The 10,669-nt window shown below is 41.8% G+C and overlaps 1 protein-coding gene across 3 annotated transcripts in view; it reads left to right on the forward strand.

Annotated features, from left to right (window-relative positions):
• DNAJC28 (DnaJ heat shock protein family (Hsp40) member C28) overlaps positions 1-3,047 on the forward strand; it is an 8,435-nt gene extending 5,388 nt beyond the window's left edge. The window contains exons 2-3 of one of the 3 annotated variants that reach the window (XM_019525471.1): positions 621-968; positions 1,642-3,047. In XM_019525471.1, the coding sequence (XP_019381016.1) occupies positions 1,689-2,822 (1,134 nt within the window). In that variant the 5' untranslated portion in view covers positions 621-968; positions 1,642-1,688 and the 3' untranslated portion in view covers positions 2,823-3,047. Of the gene's footprint in view, positions 1-405; positions 969-1,641 lie in introns of those variants that run through there. The other 2 variants (XM_019525473.1, XM_019525472.1) reach the window with 2 other exon arrangements.
• The last annotated feature ends 7,622 nt before the right edge of the window (positions 3,048-10,669 follow it).

Raw genomic sequence — 10,669 nt, forward strand, 5'->3', positions numbered from 1 at the left:
CATGGGGCTGTCAGAGAACTGTGTTGCTGTTGGGATGGGGCGCGTGAGGCGCTGAGGCTTCAGGGGGCCTTATGGCCTCAACTCTACCATACATGCCTGGCCCCAGCTCAGCGAAGCAGTCCCTTCCCCGGACAGCAATCACAGGGGGTCATGCTCCCTACAGTGACAGGGATACAGCTGTTTCTGGCCCCTTGGGGATTGAGTTGGCCCACATGCAGCCAGGCCAGGGCCAGTCTGGGACATGTGCTACACACCTGTGGTGTGGGTCTGGCTGGAGCGGGCACAGGTGCTGCAGCGGGTGGGGTGGCAGGGGAGCAGATGGGGCTGTGAGCTCAATCTGGCCCTGGCCCTGGCACCAGCCAGTGACATGCCTCCCTCCTGGGATCCAATGAGTTTGACACCCATGCTGCAGTGGATTCCCTTGTGCCCTTAGCATTGCCTGCGCTCATGTGCAGAGCAGCATGGCATAAATAATGAATCTGACCTTTGTTCATGGTGGGTTTTAAGTGCCCCGGGTGGGAAGCTCTGTCTTGCCCCTAGCAATTCAGTAGAGACCTCCCCTCATACCCACTCCTGAGCATCTCTAATCTTGCCTCTTTTGGTTTTCTTTGCCTTTCCAGAAGAGCTTCTTCAGATGGATATCCTGTTAGCTGCAACGCATAGCAATATTAATTGCCTCAAGCTGTTTGCTTCTGCCTTGGCGTCAAAGCTGATGCGAAGGACTTGCTGGAGGTGGTGGTGAAAAAGGAGGCATTCTCCGTGTCCTGTACAAGGAGCAAGGCTCATGGTTCTCATTAACAATGCTTGGTTGGTTTGGTCATTATATACTTTCTGCCTTAGATTTGTTTGCTCCTATTTGTTAAAGGAGTTAATTAGGCTCAATGTTCCCATAACTGCAAATTTATCAAGCAACAGTCTTCTCAGTCAGATCAAAGGTTGGGCACCGGTCTTTTCTGTATTGCAAAAAGGTTTGTGTTCTGAATTTATTTTCCTGATAAAAATAGAAGAGAGAAGCATCTTGAATGTGTGCACTCTATTGAAATGCATCCATTTGCTATCTTAGAAACTGAATTACATGAATATAGCTGAATTTGTCCTGTGAAATGCAGCACACATCGTTAAAATCTAAGTATATGTTAGAAAGCAGATACTGAGGCATTCATAACTGGATAAATGTTCCAGCTGGTGGGTATTTTACATATTGCTAATTACTATTAGTGTAGTTGTACTGGAGGAGATGGAGCACAGTTCCAAAATGCGCTGTAGAGAAAATGTAACTGCATGTGGAGGAACGTGATAAACCTTTGCACCTCTTTGAAGCCTTGTATACCTACATTGCAAGACAGGACTATGCTATTATTGCTGTATTGGGAAATAGCTACACTTATACATTTTCACTTCTTAAGGAAATGAGAGATTCTGTATGCAAACAGAGTAATTGCTCTTATATCATGTAACAAGTTTATGATGGAAAATTGGCTTCAAAAAGTAAAATTTGTTCTGTACTTGTTTACAGTCCATTCACAGTAAAAGAAAATAAATAGTTACCGTCAAGAGTGTTTTAATAAGTTGAAAATTTTCTCTAATAAAAAGTATTACACTTCCTTTTTTTAAACTTAATGAACATATATTTTTTTCCAGATTTATGTACAGACCATTGTTCAGTATATAACAGCATCTGAAGAAACATGGAGTGGGTTGGTGTTACGCTGATTAAAAAAGTAGGATGTTATCTCTGGACGCATCGACTGATGATTCCCCCCAAAGTGAGAACATTTCCCTGTAGTGACAACTATAGAATGCTGTCTAGCTACAAGCCTAAAAATATCAAGGACTCTTACAGAATTCTCAAGCTTCAGGAAGGATGTTCCATTGATGATATAAGAAATTCCTTTCGAAATCTTGCCAAACAGTATCATCCGGACAGTGGTTCTGTCACAGCTGATTCTGCAACATTTATGCAGATAGAAGAAGCATATAGAACAGTGCTTACTGATCTGTCCAAGAAATTGAAATCAAGGGAAGATGAGGAGGAAGAGGAGGACAAGTTCAAGTCCAAAACACCACAACACAGACATTACTTAAGTTTTGAAGGTGTTGGATTTGGAACTCCAAGTCAACGAGAGAGACAGTATATGCAATTTCGAGTAGACCGTGCTGCTGAACAAGTCCTAGAATATCGAAAGCAGAAACTTGAGAGCCAGTATACTATAAATGACATCATGATAGCCAGAGATGTAAGGCAGAGTAAAAAAGTAAAAATAACCCAAGCAATTGAACGCTTGGTTGAAGACCTCATCCAGGAATCCATGGCTAAAGGAGATTTTGATAATCTCAGTGGTAAAGGAAAACCATTGCAGAAATTTTCAGACTGTCTGCATATTGATCCTATGACTCACAACCTGAACAGGATTCTAATCGATAATGGATACCAACCAGAATGGATCCTCTTGCAGAAAGAAATACGAGAAACCATAGAGCAACTAAGAAGGGGCATGCTGGCATCTAGGAAAAAACTGGGAGAGCCAATGACACCGTGCAGACAGAAACAATGGGATCACATCTGTGAACAATTTATAGAAGATATCAAGAAACTAAACAAAAGAATTAATGACTTCAATTTAATTGTTCCCATTCTAAGCAGACAAATGGTGCATTTTAGTGCAGACAAAGAAATTGCACGAGCCCAGAAGACTTACAGGACTCTGATGGAAGAAATGAGGACCTCTGACAAAGACCCAAAGGAAAATGAACAGGAAAATGTCAAATTGTTTAGGTTTAAGACTACTTTTCTTAAATGGATAAATCTTATGTTAAAATAAGATAAAATTAACATCTCCATTTTGGCTATATAGTGCATGCACTTTGTCAGTGCAGCTAGCAGTATTATAGTGGGAATTTTTCAGATTCACTGAAAATATCAAACCAGCCCTGTTACTGCTTAAACATTTAAGGAATCTGATTGTCTGGCCTACTTCTTCACATGATCAGTGGGTTCTTTGTGAAAGCTGCTAAGGAACAAATGAACATTTTTTTTTTCTCATTCAGTTTTGCTCCTGTAAAACTTGTCCTGCTGCTGCCTATATCAAATCAATGCTTTTAGTAACATAGAAACAATGTAGTATTTCTTTTGTAGCCCTATGTCTTTGTTACAACTGGGGAAACTGAGGTACAAGGAAGTAACAGCAAGTTAGTGGTAAAACTGAAACAGATGCCTCCTAACTTTTACTCCAGTGTCCCATTCATTAACCATTTGTTCTTAGTTTTGAATGGCTGTAAAAGGATCAGTGAATAAATTAAGCAAGCAACTGGGGCTAAGACCAAGCTTCTTCAGGATGGCACTTTTGGACTAGATGTCTTAAATTCTACTAAAGTCTTTCTGAATCTGGCCTTTAGCTACTAGTTTTCCCTTTGGAGTCTCCCTGTGAGTTGAAAGGACACTGTAAAAGCTGTTTGGCCCGGTATGTTACTTTCACTACAGTTGGTTTTGGGTTTTTTGGGGGGGGGAGGGGGTTATTGGGGGTGGTAGAAGGGGTTTTAGTCCCAAGTTTTTGGTAAAAATTCTCCTATTTGGCCTCTGGAGACAAGACTACAGTCAGCCTATGATCAGGGCATCTTTTGCAAACTTAAGTACAGAATTAAAGTACAGCTACAATTCCTTTAATGATTACCTTTTATACAAAAAATAAGTACAATAACAATTCTGGAAGGGAGGATTTCTTAACTCCTTCCTTCCTCAGCAGGGAATGCTGCTAGCCACCATCCTATTTTCATTTCACATTGGTTTATGGTCTTTATTGACAAGGCTGCTTTGTTTCTACAACTTATCTAGAAAAGTTAACACAAATATATTATAGCAAAACCACATCCTTTACATTTAGTTGCATCAATTACTATTTACTAACATTTTCAAGCAAAGATTATTGCATATTTGGATTATGTGCTATAAGGCGCTATTTTACAGTATCTTCTTTCAGGCCTTTTGCTCTGTTTAATATGATCTGTGCACTGTGGACAGCACCTGCCCCAATCTGGCCCTATGTGCCATATGCACTATGAGTTCTGGGGCTGGTGCATGCTGCATGTGGCATGAGGGGCTGGACTAGCCATGCACAGAGCACAGCACAGAGGGGTCAGTATGCGGCATGTGGGCTGGATCTAGCATTCATGCATGCTCATATTCAGATATGACAGGAGGTTGATCTGGGGCGCTGCATGCAGCCCGCAGCCTGGACCTTTTGCCATATCTAGTACCAGATCCAGCCCTGTGCTTCATGAGCACGTAGCAGCTCTGGGTTTAGCTGTGCACGTGGCCCTGCCCATGGTATGGAAGCTGAAACAAGCACTTACGTGACGCAGGGGGTCCAGGACATGGGCTGAATGTGTCCTGGACCAACCCTCTGTGCTGCCTGCAGCACTGGGTCTAGCCCACATGATGTTGGCCCCAGAGGCCAGTGACACACGATGTGTATGTGACACACAGGCTGAACTCAGTGCTATCAGTTCTGCACTGGAGGTTGGTCTGGATTGGCCCAGTGATGCTCATCCAGCCCACAGAGCCAGATGAATTTGACACCCCTGGGACAGACCTGTTGAAACTGAGTAAGGCTGCCAACATCCTATCCTATCCAGTTAACAAGAACACGCTAACAGGATTCTAATTACGTATGCATAATTCAATTTTTTCTCATCAAAAGATAATATGTTAAGGTACTACAGATCTTACCTTTAACTACTACTAATGCCTTCTAAAAAAGAATGATCTGCACCACACCTGGACAATTACTAATATCCTTGAATATACTAACTATTGAGTTTATGTTTATTGATTATATGTTGAGCACTTCTATCTATACAAGCTAAAGCAGATTTATTTATTTATCCATAACTTAGATTTATGCCAGGTCCAAAGTCTATTCCTATCATCAAGGGGTTTCAGTTACTGACCACATCTGTAACCTACATAATGATTATTTTCAGTATCTGGTCCTTTCAGATTAAAGTTGAAACAGTATTAGAATTAGAGCTTCTTGGCAGGTATCCAGTATCAATTCAAGGTGAATTTATTGTGGTCATGTCACTGTAGGTATTCATGCATGTACGTGTTTTATGCCTGTGCTTTTGTTGCAGTCAATGTTTTTGCAATACGGCAAAAGATTGACTGACATGATGTTTCCCTTCTGAGGCTAAGTACACAATCAAAGAGCCCAACGCTGAACTGATTCAGTCTTTGCAGGTTAATCTAAGATGCAGAAATTAAACTGAAACAGAAGTGAACTGACAGGAAATACAACCACACACCTGCAATGGCTTAGGCCAGAAGCTGGTGGGGGGGTTGTGCATCTAGTATGGGCTGTCTGTTCACTTCCTTTTCCTGCTGCCCCCAAGATCTCTGGGATTTGTAATCCAAAATCACAGCAGCAAGATTCTGCAGGGTTGCTCATCACTTATGCTTCCTGCTTCCAGGTGCCTCTGGGATTTGTAGTCCTCAGTTGCAGCCAGCAGTATGTTTGAGTGGGGAAAGGGGTGTTTAACCCCCATCCCTGGCTCCAGGTGGGGTTTGCCAGGGAGGGGGCAGTAGATTGGGCTGCATCCCTAGCCAGGCTTGCCCCCTCACACTGCATTGTCAGTTAGCCCTCACTGCTCCAGCTAGGAAGCAGAGGGGTGGGGCCAACGTTGCTTTCTGGAGCAGACAGTACAGCACAGCCCATGGCTGCAAACCGTGGTGGGATGCTGGGCGACTATGATTTAACTTGAACCAAGAAGGGGTCTGGGACAGAAGTTTCATTTTAAACCGGTTTCAGCCATTTTGAAACTGGTTTATGTGCACTGAGCTTCTGTTCTGTTACAGGTTTAAACTGGTTTCTGATCACTTAAACTGGTTTATGTGTAACTTCTCTCCCTAGCCTAAGTGTTTTAAAAAGAAGAATTCATGGTTTCTGCACTATATAGCTTCCCAAGAATTGAGTAGGCAGAGTAAGTACATAGATGGTGTGATATGTGAGCTGACTTGCAATCTTTGGAGGCTATCTGCTACTACCAGCAGCTCACGAGTTTGCACAAGTGCACCCCTGAATTTTGAAAGCCTTATGGTTTTGCATTGTCTAAACCAGGGGTTTTCAATCTTTTTGGAGCAGCCGGACGCGGAGTGGGGTGGGGGTGGTGAATGGCTGAATGCAGAGTGGTGGCAGCTGCCACATATGAGCTTCCTCCACCACCTGCATCCAGCTGGGTGAGCGGCGCCTGCGCAGGATGATACATGGCGGCATTTTGTCCCTGCCTGTCCATTCGTAACTCCTAGGGCCTCCTCGCGTACTCCTGATTGCCAACCCCTGGTCTAAACATTGCAATGAAAAAAGATTGGGGCTAGGGACAGAAATTACACATAAACCGGTAGGAATTATTGGAAACCGGTTCCAATCTGTAACAACAGAAGTTTAGTGCGCATAAACCACTTTCAAAATGGCTGGAACTGGTTTAAGATAAACCAGGATGGATGTAATATCAGACTTAATTGACGTAGGTTAAATCAGTTTACTGAACTTCTGTCCCAGATCCCCATTAGATTCAAGTTAACTCACAGTCCCCCAGCATCCCAGGGTGCTTTTTATCTCCCTTGCATACTCACCCTGGCAGGATAGGTGGGCAAGCTTTGGCCCAAGTTGTCTGCTCTAGCTGAGCAGGGAGGCGTGCTCTATCACCCTCCTGGCTTTTGGCCTGGGCCACTGCAGGCACGTGGCTGCCTTTCTGGAATCAAAAGTGAATGTCTGTTCACTTACTTATTGATCCAATCTATGCAGCTTAGACTAACCTGCAAGATTGAATCAATTCAGCCTTGGGCTTTTTGACTGTCTGTGCTTAGCTTGCAAGGTTAGGATGTATTAAAATGACTGTTTGTACTAGCCTGCTCTTCAATCTTCAATGATTCTATTGACAGCTATGTGGGTTCCACACTTGTTTTAGAATTATGCATAGTACTCCTTAAGGTCGCAATACTGGAATATGACATTTTAGAAGATTTTAGCCTTTCACAAACTGCTTATTTTTAGTTGCTACGTATGAACGCTGTAAGTGCCCTCTAGTGGTTCTTGCTTGAACTTAAAACCTCAAACTAAGCAGAATTCTACTTAACTTCAGATTTAATTAAAGCAGACAAATACAATTTACACAATAGACTTGAAAAGACTACCTTCTGTTTGACCAGAAATGTGCTCTATGCTGCTAATAAAACTAAGCCAATGCTACTTTTGAACAAGTGTGCTAACTGTAAAGTTAATTGATTGCACAACACTAAATCAGAAATTTGTTATTCACTTGTGTTCATTATGAAACAGTTGTAAATACTGGAAGTAGAAATATTGAAGTCAGTTAAATGGCTGAGCCAGCCTGCTGAAAGATCTTTGTGTTCTTCTCAGTACACCACATAATTTCAAAATAAGTAGATGTGAAGTTTCCCTAAACTGCACGTCAGCTTTACAAAATGGTCATGAAGACTATACTAAGCAAAAAATCTGCTTCTCAGTTATGAGGATGGTGATGAAAAACAGTAAAATAAATTTGCTTCAGGTATGGTGGGGCAGGAGATTTTTACATAGCTGGTGTACGTGTCAGTTTGAGCCTACAAAATCTTAAGGATAGATTAATACAATGTTTCTTCTCAATCTTTTTACATTTGAGGCATTCCTTGTTAGGCTCAAGGCACCCCTTGGAAAATGCTAGCTCGTAACTTTCACCCATGTTTTGACTATGGAAACAGAACAATTTTTCTGTTTCAAAGAACTTGGAAAGACCATGACAGGGCAGAATGTTTTTAACATCCTGGATTCCTGTATGAAGTCACTGGGTTCATCTTATGTATCATGTTAGCATACTAATGAGAATCACTGGCTTACATGACATCACAACATCTAAGAGTGTATGTGGTTTGTGAAAACCCAAAAAGAAAGCTACCCACAAGGAGTAAATTCACCATTTAATACTTGGCTTAATAATGGATCTGAGTTCTGGGCCTTTCTTAGCCTGAACAGGAATGTGCCCTGACCAGAATATATGGGTGGAGACAGCCTCCACCCATCCTCTTAAAAAGGTGGCATTGCGCAGAGAGAAATGCCAGATCTATGGGCCAGAAAGAGAGGGAGTCTAACTCTAGACTAGTGGTTAGGTTACTCAGCTGGCAGGGAATAGACCCCTGGGTTTTGGTCTCTGTTCCTTGGACTGTTTTCATGTGTTGCGAAGGCTAAATTGGAGGCCCTTAAGGTGCTTTCCTAGATCTCATCCCCCATCTTTTTTCTAAGTGCAAGAAGTAGCCACAGCCAGCAGAACACAGGAATGAAGCATTTAGGATTTTCTTTTAAGCTAGCTTTCCAGATATTATTTTTCCCTTATTTCCCAGGTCCTCTGGAGCACCTAAATGCAGGAATGGGAACAATACATGAGGGGAGACTGTAACTTCTCCACTTCTGACAGCAACTGATGTGATAACAGGACAACAACACTGTGCAGGTGGTGAAAAAAGTTCAGGAGATCAGAGGAGGCTAACAGCACCGCAAAGGAAATAGTAGAGGGTGGGGAAGTGCCACAAGAACCACAAGATGCTTACAAGAGAGGGCAAGAAGGAGTGAATGGATGGCAAAAGGGCTGGGCCATGCTTACAAACTAAGTTAGTGTCAAATTTACAAAGTAGATGAGGCAAGATTCCTGTCTCAGTCAAAAGATATTATTGTTATTATATTGCAATAAACCTTTTATACAGGAATTTCCAATCTGCCTTTCCCTAGGACATGTCCTCTTTCCTGTGCAAGATAAAGTAAGGCAGCAGAAGTTCTTTGCAAAGTGCAGGATCCAAGCAGTGCCCTACTACATTGACAAGTAGCAGTGCACACCAGGGGCTGCTGGAAAACTAGTTGTAAAGACAACCCAAGGAACTGTGCACATATAAGGATACAGCAAAAAAAACCCTGGGAGCGACTGTGGAAAAGGATGTGAGTAGGAGGTTTGAGCAGGATTCCTGAAGAAGTAGTGAACGCAGCTGGGAGCCAGAGCAGAGGGGCCCAGTGAGAGAGATGCTAGTAACTGATCATTGACAGGAGAGGGCACACTATGCACTGTGCCTGAACACCCCTAATGAGAAGGGGCTGAAAACAAGAACAATTACCATAGTATTTTGCTTGAGATCCCAGTTTAAGCCACTGTACCTAGGAGATTAGCAAACTGACCCTTTAACATTTTCTGCCAAGTCATGAACACCAGAGTGTCACTGTAGGGTATGTCTATACTTCCTCCATAATGTTCCGAAGACTGCTGGAGAAAAACAAGTCCTGCTCAGTGCTCACTCATTTTTGCTCTATCCATGCTGAAAACATATAGTGTGGTCATTGCTAGAGTGGTACAAAGTCCTGCTCTACTCACTGAGATCCTGAGAGCAATCTGGGTACACTCCAAAAGGCAATCACACAATATTTCTTTGCAAGTGGTTCATGCAGAACCAGAATGAGTTGACAGATTTGTATTTATTTATTTATTTATTTTACAGAGGCCTTGGATTTGCTGCGCAAGAGGTGTAGACATGCCCTATAAGTGCCTGAGGGGGTTAGCATACCAAGACAGCGCAGCTTTCATCATTACAGTATTTAATTTGTGCTGAGGTAGTGTGTGGATGCTCCAGTCAGGATCTGGGTGTACAAACACAGAAGAAAGTTAACTTCCCAATAAGTTTAATGTAAGACTGAATTATTGCAGCTAAGCTGCATAGAGAGATTCCTGTGCTACACTAAGTCCCATAAACTTTCACGGGGCTTCTTGAGTAGGTGTTTTTTTAACACCTTGATAGGTTTGATGCATTTAGATTTAATTTCATAAACATAAATGTGGAACTAGGGCTTATATCTATATTTAGTGCGAATTGTATTTTGTGTTTGTTTTCCCTTTCTTGCTGCATGCCTTGCATCCTAAATTTTGATCTCTTCTTTTCTTCATAGTTCCCTGTCTTTCTAGTTTTGGTTCCTTTTGAGTAATATATTTTAAGTCTCTTCCCCTTCCTGTTTATTCCCTTCCTCTCTCTAATAGCTGGTTCTGTTTTTACATTGATTCTGCTGACAATGTACCAGTCTTTTGAACATGAACACTTGGTTTGTGAGGCTTCATGAGTTAAGTATCTCCAATATTGAATTTAATCCAAATGTAGTGTCTTGCCTGAGGGAGTGGGTCTCTCTCAATTTGCATTGGTTCTATTGTTGGCTTTTATCTGTTTGGGAACAAACAAAGCAAGAAGTAATAAAAAAAGCTACACAAGACAAGAAGGAAACTAGCTGACAATTGATAGGTTGGGTCAAAATTTCAATTGTTCTGTTTTGTGTAGGGGCATACACATTTTACATGAAAATAGATATTTATGTGTAGACATTTTATAATTGCAGGCATAATTTATTTAGATAATAAGATTGAGTGAAAGACTGGATATGAGCACAAAATGTAGGTTGTTGACCACACCCAGTATATGTTTTAAATCATCCTTGGTATTTTTATTTTCTTGGGGGTGGGGGGGGAGGGGTTAGTGTATCTATTCTAACTCAACAACTAGAAAGATAAGTCATTTAAAACTTTTTTTAATTTGAAAGAAAACTTGACCCAAATGGACAAAGCATTCAGTATTAACATTGTAATGGAAACT

The sequence above is a fragment of the Gavialis gangeticus genome, unplaced genomic scaffold (genome assembly GCF_001723915.1).
Source record: "Gavialis gangeticus isolate Ggan-Ray unplaced genomic scaffold, GavGan_comp1, whole genome shotgun sequence".
Lineage (NCBI taxonomy): Eukaryota > Metazoa > Chordata > Crocodylia > Gavialidae > Gavialis > Gavialis gangeticus.